Below are 22913 nucleotides of genomic sequence, written 5' to 3'. Positions count from 1 at the left end.
AAGTGTCCTTTTTCACTGTATTTAACTAAAAGTATTACTTCCAGTAGGCCTAGCACATGATGACCGCGAGAGTATGTCGCCGCGAGATAGATGACACGTCTTCTTCTAACTGTATTAATGACATAAGGACGGGTAGTCTATCTCGCGGCGACATACTCCCGCGGCAATCATGTGCTAACCCTGCAGGTCCGACACGCAGCGAACACAAAGTCAGTAGGCACGGGGCGCACGAACGCGAGCCGCGCCAACGACTCCGACGCGGAGGCCTACGAGGGCCTGCTGGAGGTCCGCTATGAGGAGTACTTCGTGGAACACGAGATCTCCACTATGGACGCTAGGAAGGCCGCCATAGCACTGGATTTGGACAAAAGTGAGTAATTTAGAGCATATACTACTTTTTTCATAGTTATTTCAGTGGAACATGCGATTGAGATTGAAAGATCGACCATCGATAGTATTAAGGATTTTTGGACATACCACTTAACTTGTTTTCCTACTGGAAGTTCACTATGAAGTGAAAAATGGCATAGCGATCGTCGTCGCTCTAGGCAAGTATATATTTATTCACTTCAATTATACCATGTTTTTTGTGGATTCAAACCTGTACGTTTTTCGCGCATTCGTGCCTATAATTTACATGCTTACAAGTTCAATCGAAGATCAAGGACCTCCCATCTAAGCTATTTAATTCAAACTTTGTCAAACACCGCCCCATTCAAGATACGACGAAATTACTCTTCATCAGTATACCTGAGTTATTCGGGCCTTTGTGCCAGTAATTTAAATGCTTAATAGAAGACCAAGGCCCACTCCGATCCCAGCCAAACTTTGTCAAACACCGCCGCAGTTAAGGATTGATGCAATTACTTTACGATCTTCGGGCCTTTGGCATTTCCTTCGTAATTTACATACTTATGGTTTAATAGAAGACCAAGGCCCACTCCGATCGCAGCCAAACTTTGTCAAACACCGCCCCAGTTAAGGAATGACGCAATCACTCTGCTAATTGGAGAAGACGGCGCCGAATCAGACTAATGAGCCGGATTAAACCGGACCCGAGGCCGGCGCAGGCGCATACTCATCAGGACACGTTTACTGCCTACGTACCTATTGTTGAAGGTTATGCTGCAATTGTGCATGTGGGGTGAGAGTCACTCTGATGTTCCCGGATAGGACAATAGTGTGGTCACTGTTTAAAGGCTTGACGCGTAGTACCAAGACTGGCGGTGGGCGCATCAGAATACGTTAACGACCCTTCGTTGAAGGTTGTGAGTGTAGGGTGGGAATCTGTCCCCGGATACGACGATCGTGTGGTAACTGTCTAGGGTTGGTCGGATACAGTATCCGACAATGGCGGTGAGCTCATACTCATCTGGGGGCTAACCAAAGTGACCGCTTATGCTACTATTCTCTAACCTTCAGAGATCGCAAATTGGCTTTCCTCATTCGATAGGAGTTGATAGGTAATCTATCACTTCTAATTCAGAAGTTCCAACATGCCTCACCTTGAGAAACAGTGCTACTTGAACTTACTAACTGAACTGAACATGTAATTCAGTTTAGTTGAGCGACATGTTTTGAGTACCTTACTAATTTGTAGATTTCATGTAGGTATTAGGTACTTCGAACCATGTCGAGCGAATGACTGAAAATATATGAGTCAAACCGTAAAATTATGATTCACGCCAATTTCATTTCGATCAATATGGCCTTGGAATGTAGGGATTTCAGCAAAACTGTTTATATTTATTGACGCAACGACATTTTTCATTGAAAATACCAGTGATTTACGGCTTTTTGCTTTTGTAAATAGCGTATAGAGGATTTAATTAAACCACGTACGATTACACGGCGGTTTACGCGCGGATAACGCGCTAATGGTGCTCATAATGTGTGCCTACTCGCATGTGGATAATAGCGGCGTATTGTCATGGTGCGATTCTGCAGCAAGGAAGAGTGGAGCCAATCTTTTTTTATTTTTATACCGTAGGTACGCAACTCCAGAATTTGCTCCAAATTCTAAAATGACTATACACGGTGTGACATGAGGAAACCGAAAGATTTAAACTACGCATTTCTGAGGGCAAAATAAATATAAAATGTTATATGACGTCAAGCAAATTTAGCCAAAAAAAATTGTTTTGTGTAATTTTTTTTTATGTATTTTGAAAATATTATATTGTGAAAATACTATTTTCACATGAAAAGTAAATATGATTCTTAAAACTGGTACTTAAAATAAAAATTAACAATTTTTTCTAAAAAAAGGTAGGTGTACTTTTTTGCACTGAGTCATTATAGTTAGTTTTAGATATCTATCAATGAGGATATTTAGATTATGTCCGATAACGGCATCATCGCATTCAAATAATAAGTAAGTAATTGGTATTTTTTTAATGCTTATAAATCCTAAAGTGGGCGATATAGAAAATAGATATAGAAAAGTTTATATGACATTTTATTCTTCTAAATATCTGGGCAACCGAGCTTCGCTCGGTTCTGTTTCGTATCCTTGACATGTGTCGCCATCTAGTTCAAAAATGAATAGTACCTACATCGAGCGAAAGAATTCTCAGCCTTAACAACACAACTACTCCACACGAGATGGCGCGCATTTCGCCACAAAAACTCAAATATAGTACTTACATCGACCGAAAGAATTCTGTCTTAACAGTACAACTACTGCACACGAGATGGCGCGCGAAGAAAAACGCATGAAAACTCGAAAATTCGCGTTTTCCGGGACCTAAGGATAAGTTAGACCGATTTTTCACCCCCAAAAACCCCCACATAATAAATTTCTGCGAAATCGTTAGAGCGGTTTCCGAGATCGTCAGTGTAAATAAATATGGTTGTCTATTGTTTGCCCGACAGTCATTTAACATAATATTCATTTGCCCGAATCTAACTTGCCTGAATTTCATTTGCCCGAATGATTTGTTTACCATAAAAGTCATATGACATACTCGTTTGTTTATCCGAATATTACCTTCCATAATCATACAATGCCATACTATTTGTTAGCCATATTATTAAGTGCAATAATATGGTTTCATAGAATATTCAAACGCCATAAGCAATTATTGCCATATTAATTGTTGCCCATATTATTACCTAACCTAACCTACTTTCTGATAGCAGTTTCATTTTCCAGGGGTCACAGTTCTAACCTAACCTAACCTACTTTTTGATAGCAGTTTCATTTTCCAGGGGGTCGCAATTCTAACCTAACCTAACCTACTGTCTGATAGTATTTTCATTTTCCGGGGGGTCAAAGTTCTAACCTAACCTAACCTACTTTTCAAACAGTTTCCTTTTCCAGAGGTTCACAGTTCTAACCTAACCTAACCTACTTTCTGATAGCAGTTTCATTTTCCAGGGGGTCACAGTTCTAACCTAACCTAACCTACTTTCTGATAGCAGTTTCATTCTCTAGTCCTTCTAGTACCTATTATAGTAGTTTTCGATTCTGCCAAAGCACATTATGGAAATTGACTTTTCTGGACGCTAATTTGTATGACAAATGATGGTATGGAATGTGGTAATTACGGATTTCGATGATTCTGACAAATGACATTATGGAAACTGACTTTATGGGAAACAAAGTTTCTGGCACTATATTAATATAGTAAACAATGATTATGGCATAAGATGTTATGAGAAACAATATTATGATTGTTGAATAGGATGGAAAATAAAATTATGGCAAATGAAATTCTGGCAAATGGGGGTATCCCGATGAGGTATACGCTGTTAAAATTATTCCGTTTTCTCATGTTACACCGTGTATAGTGGCATATTAAAAATGGATATAAGTACAGTCAACCAATCTGAATCCTAGGCCACTGTAGAACCCTTTCATAGTAAAAGTCAAAGTGAGTTTTATAGCAAACGAAGCACGGTGTCAATACGACAGGGTTCTAGTAGCCTATGATTCTAATTGGTTGACTGTACATAACAATGATATTATGCCGATTTTAAGTAGACAATAGTACATTACGATACAAGTGCGTAAAAAAGGAAGTTCGAAACGAGTGGCGATAAATTAAAACACGACCGAAGGGAGTGTTTTAAATCGACACGAGTTACGAATTTCCTTTTCGCACGTGTATCGTACGACGTTTTTCAGTACAGATGATCTACCAAAGTTTCGACCTATCATATAATGAACCACTTATCGCACTAGTGCGTAAAAAAAAACACCATCTGTACTGAAATAACTATTATCGTTCATATTGTTCGGTGTTCAGATCAGGCCGTGGGTTTCGATGTTTGCAACGTTATTTATTGAACCGAAACGTCGCGAAATTGAATCTCCATCGTAAATCTCTCCTCCACAGGACAGGCATTGCCTAGTGTGGAGGTCAGCAAAATTGTAAACATGTGTGTTAATTTGAAATAAACAACTTTTTTTTATGTTACAAGTGTGGTCCGTATTATGTCTGTCAGTTTCATGTGATTAAGGCATTTTTACATAATAAATAAAATAATGACTAAGCTAAGTATTTCACATAATATAGATAAGTAAGGGCCATCATGTACTACTCAACTTCAGATGAAATAAAAGTCCAATAAAAAAAAACTTTGGTGTAAAGATGGCGACTGGCACTAAGGTAAGATAAGAGGAACGGAGCTTTGTACAGTCAACCAATTGAAACCCTAGGCCACTGTAGAACTATGTCATAGTGTCGTTATTAATCAGCAGACCAATTTTCTTCTTCTTTTTTGAAAACGTTTTTAAAAGTTTACTCGTCACAATTTATTTCGGTGCTATTTATTTAGACGCTTATGTATGAATTTCATACTGGTCTTCAGAACAATAGTTACAAAAAACACACACAATGTTGGGGGCGGTCACTAGTATATAGAACTAGTATCGATAAATTTTTACTTGTCTCTGTTTGGCCCGATGGTTGACTGGTAGAGAATGCCATTAGGCATTAAGTCCGCCATTTGTACATTTTTATTTTATTTATGTGCAATAAAGTTTAAATAAATAAATGAGTTTGTCGATATAGGAAGTCCCTATATAGCTGTCAAGAAGTTTCGCCTCACGAAATCCGATATCTGTTGATCAGATTGTAAGACATCTCTTACTGCTTGTCATTTTGACAGGGTTGCAGAGTGGCCTAGGGTTCCAATTGGTTAACTATACTTGTACTTGCTCCTTGTTTTCTTCGGCAGAGGAGTTTTAACAATGAACTTTAACGGGTGCAAAGTTCAGAACAATTTATCAACCTACTCAAACATGTCATCTGTCGCGACTGTGTCACCGTGTCATTGTCACGTGACATGACAGGCTGCAATTAGCTTCGTTAGCGACTAATTCGCGCCATGATTGAGCTGTGTCATTATAGACCATAGTCTGTTAGACTCCGCGTTATGATTATAAAAAAATCGTGGAAGACATGACTTTTTAGCGACAAGACCGTCTGTTAAGTTGCAGTAAGTATATAACTTTTCTCGTATTAAAATTGGAGTATTTATTTGTATTTATTTAAATTCAGTGTAGTAAACACTGAGAAACGTTAGGTCCTTCTGTCATACTTCAGTGCAGTCTAGTTGAATCCTAATTATATAATTATACATCAAATGTACAGTACAAATGGTGCGCCGCATTCAAGGGTTGCAAAAGAATCATTCAGTTTGTTTAGGCAACTGAATCTCAGGACACAACTTTTTCCTAGGTATAGAAAGGGTCCCCCCACATCTAGCGTCTCGCGAGCGTAGCGTCGGGCCAACTGTAAGGAAAAAGACGGCTTTGCCCATACAGTTGGCCCGACGCGACGCTCGCGAGACGCTGGATGTGGGGGGACCCTAAAAGGGACATACCTTGAGCCTTGTGGAGTAGACGAGTAGATTGTATTACCCCATCTAGTCGGTAAGAGGTCTATGTCAACCGACATTTACTTTAATAACCAAAATGTCACCATTGTTTAAGTTTCATAGGGAGATATGACTTTTTGGCTCTAAGCAGTATGCCAGAGTGTTATTAGGGGAAATAAAATGGTCTTGCAGTTAAGCGGCTATGATATGTGTGAGATAATCGCCGTCCGGCGGTCACCTTCAGTGACAAATAAGTTTGCTTTGTTTTATACAAAGTAAATAATATTTAAGGAAAATAGTTACGGGAATGCACCGTGTTTCTTATTTCTGTTAAAAAGGGATGGTTCTTTTAAGGTCAAACAATTAATTTCTCTAAGAAACTTAACACTATTTAAGGTAATGTTAATAAGTTGTTTCTTCAGTCAGATACTTGGACACTACGAGTAACTTTATATTATTCTTAAGGTTCTCCAACACTTATTAGATCATTTTTAGGGTTCCGTAGTCAACTAGGAACCCTTATAGTTTCGCCATGTCTGTCTGTCCGTCCGTCCGTCCGTCCGTCCGCGGATAATCTCAGTAACCGTTAGCACTAGAAAGCTGAAATTTGGTACCAATATGTATATCAATCACGCCAACAAAGTGCAAAAATAAAAAATGGAAAAAATGTTTTATTAGGGTACCCCCCCTACATGTAAAGTGGGGGCTGATATTTTTTTTCATTCCAACCCCAACGTGTGATATATTGTTGGATAGGTATTTAAAAATGAATAAGGGTTTACTAAGATCGTTTTTTGATAATATTAATATTTTCGGAAATAATCGCTCCTAAAGGAAAAAAAAGTGCGTCCCCCCCCTCTAACTTTTGAACCATATGTTTAAAAAATATGAAAAAAATCATAAAAGTAGAACTTTATAAAGACTTTCTAGGAAAATTGTTTTGAACTTCATAGGTTCAGTAGTTTTTGAGAAAAATACGGAAAACTACGGAACCCTACACTGAGCGTGGTCCGACACGCCCTTGGCCGGTTTTTTTTTATTTTATTTTATTTTATATTTATTGGTTTACCAACAATTGTTTACACCAATTGTTTTATGTATGAGAACGATTTTTTTCTAATTTAAAAAAGCGATATATCACTTCTGTTAATGAGCCCAATACGAATTGAATTTAACGGAAATAATAAAAAAAAACACGGAGTATCATAGGCACTGATGCACGCCAAAGCTTCCATACAAATTACAATCCGATTGTAATCCATATGTACGGTGAGCTGCAAAAGTGCACGGCGAATTTATCAATGAATTCATTAATAGTTCCAACAATTTTGTAGGTCACTGTTTGTTGGGCACTTGCCAAAGAGTCTTTAAGGCGAAATTCGGCCTGGCCAGCCATATTAGAGCCCATAACAGGCGTAATCCATAGTTGCTGGGGTCGCCATCGCCGAAATCGGTGAGGAGGACTATATATACTTTAAAAGCTTTTTGAGATACCTAATTACATGTTACAAATTCGTCGAATTTGTTTTATTTTTTCTTCGTCACCATCATCATCCTCCTTGCGTTATCCCGGCATTTGACGCGGCTCATGGGAGCCTGGGGTCCGCTGTGACAACTAATCCCAAGATTTGGCATAGGCACTAGTTTTACGAAAGCGACTGCCATCTGACCTTTCAACCCAAAGGGTAACTAGGCCTTATTGGAATTAGTCCGGTTTCCTCACGATGTTTTCCTTCACCGAAAAGCGACTGGCAAATATCAAATCATATTTCGCACATAAGTTCCGAAAACTCATTGGTACGAGCCGGGGTTCGAACCCGCGACCTCCGGATTGAAAGTCGCACGCTCTTACCGCTAGGCCACCAGCGCTTTTTTTTTTCTTCGTCACCATCCTCAGATACTTAATTCTCAATAGTTTAAATTAAACAATGAGAGATAAACAGGTCATTTCCACACGCAATCCTCATAATAAATGCGTAAATTGCTATTTTGCATGTCTCGAGTAAAGCAGGATAGTGTGGGCGACTCATTGAGCGAATTCTTTACGAACTGCTGATTACCAGTCTTGGGTAGTTGGAACTATTTTTAGCTGTGACACTGATGCATCTAGTGTGTAATTGATATTAATTGCTATGAATAGATTGATTTGAATGTATCGACTCAATTGGGTGTGACTTGATAATGATTGTTTGACAATTTAATGTTGTGTGAAATAAAATAATTATAATAAATAAATAAATATTATAGGACATTCTTACACAGATTGACCGCTCAAGAAGGCTTGTGTTGTGGGTACTCAGACAACGATACACATATACACCCTGTTTTTATTGAATTCCGTTAACTCCTACGGTTATCGAAGTTATTAAAAAAATTAAAATAATCACTGAACACGTGTGTGACAGCCTTTACCACTTCCCAATGTTATTTGTTTTGACATGTGCCGTCAATCACTTGACACTAACTTGAATATTCTTCTTAAGGGTCTCTCACACTAATTTATTTATTTATTATGTATGACAACGATGAATTTTTTTTGCGAATTTAACTAAAAGTGATCCTGATGTCGCAGTTTCGTTTTCTTTCAACCCCTTATTTGCCAAGAGTGGCACTGTAACTTTAGCAGTTTCATGTGCTCTGCCTACCCCTTTATGGGAAACAGGCGTGATTGTATGTATGTGTTGTATGTATGTATGATCCTGATAACCAACCTAACGAAATGTCGAATTTAACGGAAAACAAAAAAGACACGGTGACAAATACTTATATAGGTACATAGCAAACATCCATGACTCAGGAACAAATATCAGTGTTCACCACACAAACAAATACCCCTACCGGGATTCGAACCCAGGACCGCGGATTAGCAGGCGGGGTCACTAACTCGCTAGACCAGACCGGTCGTCTTCATATATAAGTATAAATGTATTGATTTTTTAATAACGAAGTGTTTATCCATCCTCCTTGCATTCTCCCGGCATTCGTGTAAATCGTGTAGATTTCAGGATTACTCAAAAAAGTGTAACAAAGTACCAGAATATAGGTACCCTGGAAAACTATTTTGCCAGTAAAAAATACTGAAAATTTTCTAAAATAAGCACTCGAAGAATCTCCCTCCAATATGTTACGTTTTGAATGTCCGATTTGTGCTGAAAAAGTTGTTGTAGAGTATAAAATTGACGCAAATATAGCGTTTTTTGACCATTGTATGTATAATTTCCGTTTAGCACGTACATTGAGAAATGTCCAAACTGCCCAAGGTCACCAAATTACAGCCCACCGAAGGCCGGGGGCGTGTCAGCGGATTTGTCACGGCTTTGTCACTTCGGTTTGTCATCCGAACGCTGAGACTGGTCAATATAAAGACTGACAACGTGACAAGTACATGTCATTAGACAAAAGCTAGCATGAATGGAATAAACGAAACTGGTACCGAGACCGATACAGTCAAGATTATAAACTGAAGTAGACTGATATATATAGTAGTATTACTACTTAAAAAAACAAATCAAAAAATATTTAATAAAATAATTTGATTTGTTCCCTACATCAACAGTCAAGATTGTCATGAGATCTTATGGGATAACGTGATAATATCGTACTCCTACATACTTTCATTATTTTATTTGCGACCGGTTTGGCCTAGCGACCCTACCTGCTAAGCCGCAGTCCAGGGTTTGAATCCCGGTAAGGGCATTTGTTTGTGTGATGAGCACAGATATTTTTGTTCCTGAGTCCCATGACTCATGTCCATACATATTTTGTATACCTCGTTGTCTGGGTGCCAACAACAAGCCTTCTTGCTTGTGCTTACCGTGGGGACGTTTATCTGTTAAGATTGTCCCATAATATTTATTTATTTATTCATTATTTTATCACGAGTTTTTTTGCGGTCTTAAACGCTTGCAACTGTGTCAACTCAAACGCAATGCATCTAGCTTGCAACAATGACAAGACGAACAAATGCATTGTGAGTTAGTTTATGTAGTAGTTAGTGAATATGCCAGTTTCAAACTTTTGACAAGGACATAAGTCAACAATGTTACACGAGCGCAGAGAACGGCCTTTATTTTTTGGACACATTTTGACTAAAAGTTCAGTTATAATTTTGACTGTTTTCATCATCACCCTTACAAAGCTATGAGAACTGCATCCCGACTTACATGCGTGCAGTTCTTATACAAGTTGCAGCAGGCAGCAGTTCTTATGCAAGATCGTTTGTTTGTATGGACCCTATTTTGAGACACAGTGGACACATACGGTACACGGTGAGTTGGTGATGTACGAAAGTTGTCCGTCTTTTTATTTACTAGTCTGTAGTAATGGCAAGATAATGATAAACTATATTTGGAGATATGTGGTTAGAACGGGCACGGAAATAGCCGGTTGCTCGACGTGTGTTTATTTTTTCATGTTTTGTTGTGATAGCGCCGGTAATAGATGTATTTTTGCTTTTAAATGAGTTGACATGAAATATAAATTAAGGAAATTCAAGATTTAATGCCTTTTGAACTTAAATAGACGCCAAAAATTTGCTCCAGTGCAATATAAAGTGACGTTTCTTTAAACAAAAACGTCATTGTTGATATTGTCATATCCTATCTACGTCATATCTAGAGCTAATATATGATTTATATTAAAGTTTGAATTGAATAAACTTTTTAGTTTTAGTCAACACTTAAATTAGGACCTTATCAAACAAAGAGTTATAAATTAGTAGACCTTAAATTATAAGCCGGACGTCGACATGGTGTTTTTTTATTTTTATTTTATGGGATAGGAGGCAAACGAGCAGACAGGTCGCCTGATGGTAATAGCGATCACTGCCGCCTATGGACACCCGAAATACCAAAAGTGTGCAAGTGTGTTGTAGGTGCGTTGCCGGCCTTTAAGTTGGGTGTACGCTCTTTTCTTGAAGGTTTAAAGGTCGTATCGGTCCGGAAATACCGCAGGCGACAGTAAAAAAACCTTATTTAATTTGTTCCTTTTGTTCAAAGGAAGTTAATAATTGGTATTAGAACCTTATCAAACAAATAGGTTACCTAACAAGTACCCTTGGCCGGGCTTTATCAGAAACTGCTGTATAGCCGTGGCAGTAATTCAGACGCAATAAAAAAGCCAGGAAGGCTACCGGTGCACGGTGTACGTTACAAAACGATAAAAAGTGCACTTGGCCGGTCGTGCAAGACGAAACACAATACGCAGCGAGAGGACACGGCTCCGATACCTATAGAGGCTTATTTGAAGTTTGACCAATCGAACTTGATTTGTTATTGATGTGACACAAATAATTATCTGCGACAGAGTTAGAGTCTACGGTTTAACTCGATGTGTTTCTCTTCCTCTAGGTCGCAATTCTCAATTTATAAAAATAAATAAATAAATAAATATTGGGGACACCTTACACAGATCAACTTAGCCCCAAACTAAGCAAAGCTTGTGCTATGGGTGCTAAGCGACGATATACATACTTAAATAGATAAATACATACTTATATACGTAGAAAACATCCATGACTCAGGAACAAATATCTGTGCTCATCACACAAATAAATGCCCTTACCGGGATTCGAACCCAGGACCGCGGCTTATAGTCACTACCGACTGAGGCAGACCGGTCGTCGAATGCCATTTATTCTCATGAAATTTTGTAAGCAGATTCTAATTAAGTAACATTTTATTTGTCGATCCACTTTTTGGAAAGTTCTTGAAAAAAAAAACGCGAAAATTGCTATATAGTTCTTAAGTGTCAATAGCATATTAAGGCGCATAAGATTGTCGTGACTTGGCTGTGTTAAAATTAAGTAGGCAGATAACTAAGGATATTTTACTTTTGCGTTTTCCCAAAATGGCTACATTCTATCTAAAAACCTCTAAAGCCTAATGAGGTTTATGAGATAGGAGGCAAACGAGCAGCCAGGTCGCCTGATGGCCCATGGACACTCGAAACATCACAAGGGTTGGAGGTGCGTTGCCCTGTAAGCTTACTGGGGGACTACGTGATTTTTTTTTAATACTACGTCGGTGGCAAACAAGCGTACGGCCCGCATGATGGAAAGCGGTCACCGTAACCTATGGACGCCTGCAACTCAAAGAGTGTCACATGCGCGTTGCCACCCCATTAGAAATTTGTACATTCCCTTTTGCATGTGTTAAATACACAGTAAAAAGGAGTGCACAAGTTCCAAGGAGGGTTCGGGTTGCCGAGGACTCAAAGGACAATAGACGGAATTAGTCAGTTCCGTAAGTCCTCCCGTCATCAGCACACCGAACCCTCGTTGAGCTCTGGCAGCCTTACTCACCGGCAGGAACACAACACTATGAGTAGGGTCTAGTGCTATTTGGCTGCGGTCTTCTGTAAGGCGGAGGTACTACCCTAGTTGGGCTCTGCCCTAGATTTCAGCGAGATGATATCCGCTGTGCTGTGCCCTACCACACAAAGCGGAATATCATTCGCTATGCCCTACCCCCTAAAAAAAGGGCTAAGGCTGTCCTAGATTTTTCTAATACTAGTATAAATACTTACCAAGTGTATAGTGTTACTGTATGTATATAGATACTTTCAATCCGGAGGCCGCGGGTTCGAACCCCGTCTCGTACCAATGAGTTTTTCAGAATTTACATATGTGCGAAACGTCATTTGATATTTGCCAGTCGCTTTACGGTGAAGAAAAACATCGTGAGAAAACCGGACTATTCCAATAAGGCCTAGTTACCCTTTGGGTTGGTTGGAAGGCCAGAGTGTAGTCGCTTTCGTAAAAACTAGTGCCTACGCAAAATCTTAGGATTAGTTGTCAGAGCGGAACCCAGGGTCCCAGGAGCCGTGGCAAATGCCGGGATAACGCAAGGAGGATGATGATGATACTGTATGTCTGTTATCCATACTAATATTATAAATGGGAAAGTGTGCGTGTGTCTGTTTGTTTGTCCGTCTTTGACGGCAAAACGGAGCGACGAATCGACGTGATTTTATAAGTGGAGATAGTTGAAGTGATGGAGAGTGACATAGGCTACTTTTTGTCTCTTTCGAACGCGAGCGAAGCCGCGGGCAACAGCTAGTGAAGAATAAGTTCCGAAACAGGTGGTCAGTGAGCCACGCCATTACTGGCAGGAAGGAGTTCAAATCAATCGTCATTCATTCAATAACCAGTGCACATCTGTTTTGGACACTATTGTTCTATGGCGACGTGCCTAAACATTATTCTAGACATGTAGAATAATTATGTCGTATAAAAATTTGTTGCCAATTAATCTTATAGCAGGAAAATACTTCCTACTTAAGTGTAATGTCATGAATGTACTCCCTTGAGTTTTTGACATAGGTATCATTTAATACATAAATATTTAAATTTATTAGGGTCAAAGCTCCCTTGATAAAAAAGTTACCAAAATCAGATGTGCCAACATTTTGATAACCAGCACGATCAAAAAGTTTTCTAGAGACATCTTAAAATGACCTCTAAATCCACATGAGCCCTTGTAATTCGCATCTTCTACTTCATAAAAATGCTAATATTACTTAAAGTCACTGTGGCCTTGGCAAGTGCCAGGGTGCGTAGCTGAATGGCACAAACGCTCACGAAACGAAACGCTCGTTATCTATCTCTAGAGCTCGTGCGTATTGGCGCGACAGTGCCAGGCTACCTTTCGCGGCGTTTCGTTTTGGTTTCGCGTCGCAGAAATGCCATTCGGCTACGGCGCCTGGCCGAAACGTTGTAAAGAAGGTTAAATATAATGATAATTAATCGCGACTTTAAATACGTACAAGACGCGAAAACTTAAATGTCATTAAATGTCTTACTTAATGTACCTATGTTTTATAAAGTGTATCCAAATCTTTAACTTTCATACTGTTCCCAGAAAAGTTCCACGAAGTTCTTGACCTAGTTTTACTAAGCCTTCACCCAAATAAAAAGAAAATCAAAATAATTGTACAATATCTACGGAAAGCGCGAACACCAGTTGCACGGCCGATATCGGATGAATGAGAGAGATGACGCGTGTGCGGGGTGCACTATTGATCTAGATTGTGAAGCTTGCCTATCTACGTATACATCTAGATTGTAATATTATACCTATCTATAGTGCGCGGCAAACTTTGAGACCATAGGCGCGGTGGTGCGTGAAATGAAATGAAATGGTTTATTTCTTAACTAATGACTCAGACAATAGGGATGACGACTACATAAAAAAATGACATTCTGTTTAGTCCGTCAGTTAGGTCATCCAAAAATAATGAATATATATTTTTCGCTTTTTCTAATTAAAATGAAAAAATACAAAAGTATAGAGCATCAAAGTTCCGGAGCCCCCACTACGTGACCTATACTTGTGACGTCACTTCTAAGTAGAAATGAGAAAAAAGAAAAAAATACGTGTCTAAAATTCTTTGATAATCTAACTGACGGACTAATTATTATACATAATTATTGTATATGCGGCAATGTAGAATTAGACTAAGCTAAGTTAGCTACGATTTTAATTTGCGTACCTAGACATCATAATCAATGTCATACCAGTTTGACGTTTAAAATAAAATTTGTCCGACGGCGACGGTCCTCAAAATCGTTACAAACATATGTAGCTAACAAACAAACACATAATTTTTTACACCGATATATCTGATTCTTATCGTATATTCTACTTATTTTATAGTTTGAATCGGGCAGTTAAGAAGAAAATATATACGCATGTCTTAAAAATATCTACTTTTACAATTTGTCTTTACTACCTAGAACTTTAGAACGTACCTATTTGTAGGTATTTACACTTCAAAATTACGGTACCTAACGTATAGTGTTTACCTAGGTATGTAGTATTTGTTAGTGCAATACCAAGATTGCATTTGAAGCCTGTTTTGTACTTGTACTTGTACCTTGTTGTATTTGTACCCTGGACCCGCATTGCCTGCATACTTTCGACGTGAGTCAACGGTTCTCTTCAAGTTGGCCATTTCGAAGTGCCGGGAATACTAATGCACGACGTTCTTGGAACCTTGCCTTAATACCTAAAGGGGTTCCTATAAGTAGTATAAGTGTTAAGTAGAACTAAGTACCTATGTCACATAGAAATTGGTAGGTACATTCAGCTGCAGAGAAAAGTTAGACCCCCTCGCGTACTGTATGCAAGGGGGTCTACTTTTCTCTTAGGGACAAAAACTTTAAGATGCTCATCACTCTTGAAGACGACCATTATAACATCTAAACTAGTTTATGATGGGAATAATCAAGAATCTGCTTGAATTTTCTAACTTTATCTCACTTTGATACAGATCTCTCGAGAAGCTGAGAATCAACTCAATGTAGCTACAAGAAGTCAAATAGTATGTATTTCAGTGTATAAACGCTCAGTGGATCCCAAAATATAGTCCCAGCTTCGTTTGGGACACACCAGATACTTTTAAAATTATAATCGTGGCTAATTGTGGAAGTAAGGACCTCATTAACATAACCTATCTCACATTCCAGTCCCCGACACTCTTCCCGGCTGCGGCACGTGCTCCAAGCGCGAGCTGCAATACTGCGAGACGCGAGTGCTTGCTGACCACTGCTGCTGCGAGCGACAGTCCTTCCCGGAACCGTTTCCATGGCTACCACACACCTGTTACATGGGCCCTGGACGGTGCAAGCCACTGGTACATGACTGTGCGAAGTACAAAAGGATAAGGGACTGCTGCTGCTATAAGAAGCTGGCTGAGAGATGTGAGTATAAATGCCTCCCGTTTTTCCATGGGTCCCGGTGTAAACCTTCAGTGCACGACTGTGCGAAGTAAGTATAAAAGAATAAGGCCCACTTGCACCAACCACTTAACTCTGGGTTAGTGGGCTGTCATCTATGAAATTCTATTTTCTTTTCTGTCTATTTTCGTTGGTGCAAGTGGCCCTTAGAGACTGTTGTTGCTATAAGAAGCTGACTGAGAGATGTGAGTATATTATAAATTATACTAAGTACGACGTTGCAACCTCAAGATTTAATGTCGCTCTGTAGTCTTCTTGTCAATGTATCAGGCATTGCACAATAGTTTAAAGCTATAAAAACTAATAAAAAGTACTTAAAAGACTACTCTCCCCCACCGTTAACCGGTCCTTGCACCCGAGTTCGAGTCATTATTTTAGAGAACCCTAAGTGCTGTTTTGCGATTGCTTAGGGAACATTTTTGGGTGTGGGAACAACAAAAAATATTACGATCAATCTTTTCGGATGCAACTTCTAGTATAATTTTTTATGGTCAAACTTCACTTCAGGTAAGTTTGTTTAACCTTAAATTATCCATGCCCATCCCGGAGAGTCGACGGCCACTGGGATCAGTCTAGAGCAGCCATACTCAAAGTGTGCTCCGCGGATCCCTAGGGCTCCGCAAAGCCTCTCTAGGGGCTCCGTGTGAATTTTGGTTACCTGATATGCAATTTCAACTCTCTTCCATAAAACCAAATATTCTCCAATTAAAAATAAAACAAAACAGTTTCGTGTAATAACCTCACATTTGGATCTAATGATTAAATTTTACTATTATGATTACTTATTAAAATAAAGAGTAGCCACGGGTAGGAAAGCAGTGTTGCATGACCACAAACTTAGAGGTACGGATGATGATCGAGTTACTGGAACTGGTGACTGCAGTTTGCCCCCAGAGGCCTAGGTCTATTTGTGGGCGCCTGTAGCTGATTGGCAGGCTAGTCTATGTAAGTAGATAAGTACATGGTGTCCATCAGATAAGAGAGCTGTGAGTATATACTATTTCATCTATAGCTATAGACAGTGCGAATCAACAATTGACGAGAAATGTCCGTCTTTTGGAGACCAAGTCATATATTATGTTGAGTCACTTAAATAACAGAGAAGATAGCAGATGTAGCTAGCCGAAGAGTTGATAGTCGTAGTGCAGAGTCTTGGAGTAGCGGCCACAGATATGAAAGGTTAATCTAATTGTCATACCATGTACTTACCATAGAAGATGGTTGCTGGCACGAAAAAAGATGAATATTGGAGCCACTATTAGCTGTTTTATTAACTTGGGGACCCCTTTCTTTCCCATAAACTTTTTGGTCAGAATTTCGTTAGTCATAAGTTGTTATTCATATATTTTGTGGTCATAAACATCACTAGTCATAATTTTTGTTACGAATAATGCTTAATGGTACTAACATTAACAACCCATAATATTGGATGCCATAACCTTAAAAGTCATAAAGTTGATGAGTATAAAATTGAAAGGCATAACAATAATTATCCAGGATTATTACTAGGCATATTTTTTGAAGCCCTACTGATTGTTCTGCATACAGTTTTAAGGCATAAACCTCATAAGTCATAATCTTTGTTACGAATAACGTTTAATAGTTCTAACGTTAACAACCCATATTATAGAATACTATAATCTTAGAATCAAGAAAGTTGATGAATATAACATTTAAAACGGATCCCTTTGTTAGCCAGATTATCATTAGTCATAATTCTGAAACGGTTTCATTAGGGTCACCTATAGATAGGTTAGGTTAGGTTTGTTTTATGGCAATCCTGAAAAGTTACGCGTTTTTGAGAAAAACCAAATTATGACTAACGAAAATGTGGACAATCGATACATTATACCTTATGACTTTATTGGTAGTCCGCATTTACCTCGCGTCCATTAGAACGGAAATAGGACCCCTGCCCTTCTACTCGTTGACGAAGCCGAATACTACAAAAATCAGCATGCAAAGGAAGAAATGGCGGGAAAATCAGTGAGCTCATTGAGTATTTTAATCCTCATTTCTCAGCTAGGTTCGCTAGTTACCTTGTGTCATTCAGAGCAAAAATAGGAGCCCCGCATAGCGAGGCTCCGTCGAATCGCTGGCGGGCCCTAATACTTTTAAAAGCAACATGAAAAAATAAAACACATAACATGTAAAAGACGAAATGGCGGGAAAATCAGTGAGCCCAACGAGAAAATTTTCATTTCTCGGGTAGGTTCGTTAGTTACCTTGTGTCATTCAGAGCAGAAATAGGAGCCCCGCATAGCGGGGCTCCGTCGAATCTCTGGCTGGGCCTAATATTCTTAAAAGCAACATGAAAAAATTAAACACATAACATGTAAAAGACGAAATGGCGGGAAAATCAGTGAGCCCAACGAGAAAATTTTCATTTCTCGGGTAGGTTCGTTAGTTACCTTGTGTCATTCAGAGAATAAATAGGAGCCCCGCATAGCGGGGCTCCGTCGAATCGCTGGCGGGGCCTAATATTCTTAAAAGCGACATGAAAAATTAAACACATAACATGTAAAAGACGAAAAAAGTATCTTCTGTGAAAAACTAAATTATGACTAACGATAGTGAACACGAACAAACATTATGACTTCAAACTTAATGAAAAATAATATACATCCCATTGAATGTTATGATTAAAGTTAATGTGGACAGTAATCATTATTACTTGCGAAAATATACTTTACGACAATTATGACAAACATGTTTATTGCTTTCAACATTATGTCCATAATACAAAATGCAATTTGATTATTATGCCAAACAATGTTTATGACTAACAATAATGATGACTTGCAAAAATCTGACCTCCAATTTCTGACATTCAACTTTATGACTAATGATAATATGACTATTAAAAATTATGACTAACAACGTTATGGATTGTAAAAATCGGACTAAAAAAATTATGGGAACCAATAGAGACCCGATCATTATTTATCAACTCTTTCTATATAAATGTAAGTGTTTACGCTCTTTCTATATAAATGTAAGTGTTTACGCGATTAAGTCCCGTTTTGTTCTAAAATTATGAGTGCAAATCGTGTTAGTCTAAATCAATAACTCTTTCTATCTCTCATTCCAGGGAAGCACATCCTGTCCAGCTCAGGCCGCACGGGAGTCAGCGGTGCCTCTCTCTTGCTGCTGTCCATGCTGCTCTTCGTGGCATATCTGTGACACCAGGCGCCCCCTCCAGCCCGCCTGCCCGTTCCTGTCTAGCCAGCAACTCCTGAAGATGAGGCTCAGAGTACAACTCTCCTGCTGCTGTCTGTCTTCGTGGCCTACTTGTGACACCATCAGGCGTCTTCTCCAGCCCACCTGCCAGTCTAGCATGCAACTCCAGGAGATCGCTCAGAGTACATCAGGACGGTCGGAAACTATCCACGTGTCTTCTGTCTGAGATAGCTAGCGGTCACAAGCTTAGCGGTCTATAGCCGTCTTTACCTCTAATCTCCAGGATATAAGGCTCGGAATACAAAACAATGGGACGTATCTCTGCTTTGAACTCGCCCGTGCCGGTGCCAGAACGCGAATCTCACACAGCTACACACGCTATCGCTATTCGCTATGTGCTTATCTTACATGTACAAGCAACAACATGCACCCACATGCTAGCCCAGCATTTCCGAAGATAATGTGAGGCTCAGAATGCCACTGCGATCTTCGTACTGCGATAACAGATGAACCTCGTACGGATTTCACACTGACCCATTACGAGAAAATGGGGGATGTGACTACTCCTCTTTTTATTTAGTGACGTTCAGAATCAGGTGCCGTAGCCCAATGGCATTTCTGCGACGCGAAACGAAAACGAAACGCCGCGAAAGGTAGTCTGGCTCTGTCACACCAATACGCACGAGCGATAGAGATAAATATCTACGAGAGTTTCGTTTCGTGAGGATTTCGTGAGCGCTTGTGCCATTCGGCTACGTACCCTCTGTTCAGTTGGAATTTGATAGAACCAAATGACGACCTTTTAGATGCCACGAAAGTCTCTTATGAAAATAAAATAGGAGTAAGACCAACTGCTATAAAATTAACACATTGTTGTGGGCAGGCCCCATTGACCCTTCTATGGCGATACAAAATTGTTTTTTTCGATAATTTTCGATGTTAGATTAAGACAGCTTAGGCTCGACGTTAGGTACTCATAACTTGATCCTTGAAGGAGGAATTTCTTTGTAAATATTTAGCAATGGCAATGTATTCTCATTAAGAATATCTGTCATTAAAACGGTCCGGGTCCGGGCCGTGGCTTCACACTTCGTTTTCTATGAAGAGTGATCAGCTCATTACATCACTTGATGATTCTGTACCTCTAGATGGACACGTTATTTATCTTACCTTAAACCCTATATTTGAACACGTATAAATAATTGTTATACATCTACGAAATTGTAATATCATATTTATTACAACAGGGTTTTTCAATACTATTTTACTCAATATTTCGTCATGATGATGATGATGATGATATCCTGTTATCCCTCATCAGAGACATAGGGCTCTCAGAAGGGATTTCCATTGTTCGCGGTCCAGCGCGGCCTCCTCCAGCTCCGCCCAGCCGAGGCCAACTGATGCCGCCTCTTTTTCCACTGTGCTTTTCCAGGTGGTACGTGGGCGACCTTGCCCTCTTTTTCCGGGAATTTTCCAGGTCAATCCTTGCTTGGATAGGTGGTTGTTTGGCCTTCGTAAAACATGACCTATCCAGCGCCATTTCCGCAGAAGAATTTCTTTGTCTAAAGGGTTTTGACCAGTCAGTTCCCATAGTCTAATATTGGAGATTTCGTCATAGATGCCTTTATTGCTATTCATATTATTGATACTATATTTAAATTCTGATTGATATTTTATGGGCCTAATTAAAATTTCTATGTGTATTCTTCTATCAGGGTAACCACCATAATATTGTGGTTGCAATTGTCGCGTCGATAACGAATCAGTAAACCGTGTACGTCCTATGTTAGGTATTTTCAGATACCGTGTAATGTAATGTCGATGTGATAAAGGCAACCACAATGCTGCATATAGTGTTAGGTATACCTACTGTAATATTTATACCTATAAGTACACCCGTAAAATTGTATGCACAATATATTGCTAGGTAACTAAATGGAATGCTTCTATAAATAACTGTTTAAGAAACCCTGTTAATATTTTATAATAGAAATTACTTTGGTATTACTGAGTCACGTAGGAAAACTAGGTAAAACAATTGTGTTGGTATAATGAATGTCGTTTCAACCCCCGACAAAAAAGAGGGGTAACTGCGTCCAAATGTTTCTGAAGTGAGATAAAATAGAAAACTCTATTAAGGGGCAAACCTGGACCAAGGTGCCTTTGCCCTGTGTATAATGAATATGTATGTAAATGTTAATATTAGGTATGTAGTGACATTTATCTACACCGTTATTGAATTATCATCACACAAAATAACTTTAGCAACAGCTATAAAAAAGTTTTCAAACTAGTACCTACCTATTTTACAAAATACATTTAAGTTCTATTAGCAAAATTACCAAAATCTTAATTACCATTGAAATACTTACAATTACATACCTACTTGCCATTTTCGAGATTTTTATTAAAATGAAGAGTAACATTTCCATTCACAAAAATGTAATTTTTTATCCATGAAAATGAATGTAAAATAGAGATTGACCTGATTTAGAGAATTGTCACGGTTTCGAAATTTTCTGGTTTTGATACGAACTTGGTGGCGTGTTGCTAGCTGACGCGGTTCTTAATTTCTCACACTTGACTTTCGTTTAATTTTGCATGTATCAATTCACAGTGTGTGTGATGTCTCAATTCGCATCAAACAAAGAAAATATAAGCCATTTGTAAAATCAATATGCCCTATTTAATTTCTTATTGATACATATTCTCATAAAAGATGTATGTGTAATCTGCTTTGCGTTGTTTTGCCGGAGTAACCCCGCGAAGGGGAAATGTCGTAAGCTTATTTTATAAGTTTAAGAAGGCTTTGTTTCTATAATTTACTTAAGTTTCCTGTTGTAAATGTTGTTCATATTAGTTTATTATTTAATTGTTAGTCCCACGCCAAAGGTGCTTAGCATAAGATTAAATAATATAAATGTTATATATGTCTCTGAAGATTTTATTTATAGATACTGACGACAAACTGTATCACAATATTTTCTTAATGATAGCTGTTAACTAAACGAATACACTTTGTTTTTATTAAATTATAGACTGGAAATTAAATCTTATACCGTACGTTTCAAGAACAGACATAATTATTTAATTCTCATAAAACTCTAATTAAACTACTTTGAATAAAAAAATTGTGAAATAATTTCAGACAAAATATATTGTATATAATATTTATTTTGAAACTTAATTGTTGTCAAAGTTCTAAATATAAATAAAGAGTTACCAAATTTGAAGCTCGTATATTCATTATTATTACCTCTTCTATTTTTGATTCCCCAGTTCCGGTAGAATATCAATTGTGTAAAGAAACATGGGAGAAGGATAATATTGAAGGACCTTTCTTGCTGGATCAGCTTTCTTAGAGCTTCGTCATGCGCAAACGCAACGCAACATTATTCATCTTAGTTCTCAAGAAAAACTGTTCAATCTTACCCCATGTTGCCTTACATTGTTTTTTAACCGCCTTCCAAATCTCAAAGGAAGGGGTTTTATCAAGTCGTCTGTATGGTTTTTTTTTTAAATGTTTGTTCCTCGATATCTCCGTCGTTACTAAACCGATTTTGAAAATTTTTTTTTTGATTGAATGTATATGCATACAGATTGGTCCCATTTTTCTCAGAACCCAGTTCTGATGATGGGATCCTGGAGAAATCGAGGGACTCCTCAAATCTGAAAGGCATACATTTGGTGATTTTTGTGTTTTTAAAGGAACAGCATGCATTTACGTACGGAACAGTGACATTTGGTGCAGTGGAACTCCTGATGATGGTCAGAATGGAACTCCTCAAATCTGAACGGCACACTTATAGTGACTTTGGTATTTTTATAAGAACAGCATGCACTTACGTCCAGAACAGTGATATTTGGTGCAGTGGAATTGCTGATGATGGTCAGAACGGAACTCCTCAAATCTGAACGGCACACTTATAGTGACTTTGGTATTTTTATAAGAACAGCATGCACTTACGTCCAGAACAGTGACATTTGGTGCAGTGGAACTGCTCATGAAGAGTGAGTCGCCCCTGGTTAGAGTTCCGTTCTGATAATCATTCTCATCTGTAAGTACTTCAGAATCATCCAGATTTCAAAATTGGTTCAGAAATGACGGAGATATCGAATAACAAACATTAAAAAATATACAGACGAATTGATAACATAATCCAACATT

General features: G+C 38.6%; 1 protein-coding gene across 1 annotated transcript in view; it reads left to right on the top strand.

Moving 5' to 3' along the window:
* The window catches only part of LOC125232539, a 64146-nt gene extending 42168 nt beyond the window's left edge, over positions 1 to 21978 (top strand). The window contains exons 3-5 of the mRNA XM_048138247.1: positions 187 to 370; positions 15293 to 15526; positions 18654 to 21978. Coding sequence (XP_047994204.1) covers positions 187 to 370; positions 15293 to 15526; positions 18654 to 18745 — 510 coding nt within the window. The 3' untranslated portion in view covers positions 18746 to 21978. The remainder of the gene's footprint in view (positions 1 to 186; positions 371 to 15292; positions 15527 to 18653) is intronic.
* Positions 21979 to 22913: the final 935 nt, after the last annotated feature.

The sequence above is a fragment of the Leguminivora glycinivorella genome, chromosome 13 (genome assembly GCF_023078275.1).
Source record: "Leguminivora glycinivorella isolate SPB_JAAS2020 chromosome 13, LegGlyc_1.1, whole genome shotgun sequence".
Lineage (NCBI taxonomy): Eukaryota > Metazoa > Arthropoda > Insecta > Lepidoptera > Tortricidae > Leguminivora > Leguminivora glycinivorella.
The sequence above is the reverse complement of the archived record's forward strand: the minus strand, read 5'-3'. Positions and strand labels throughout refer to the sequence as shown.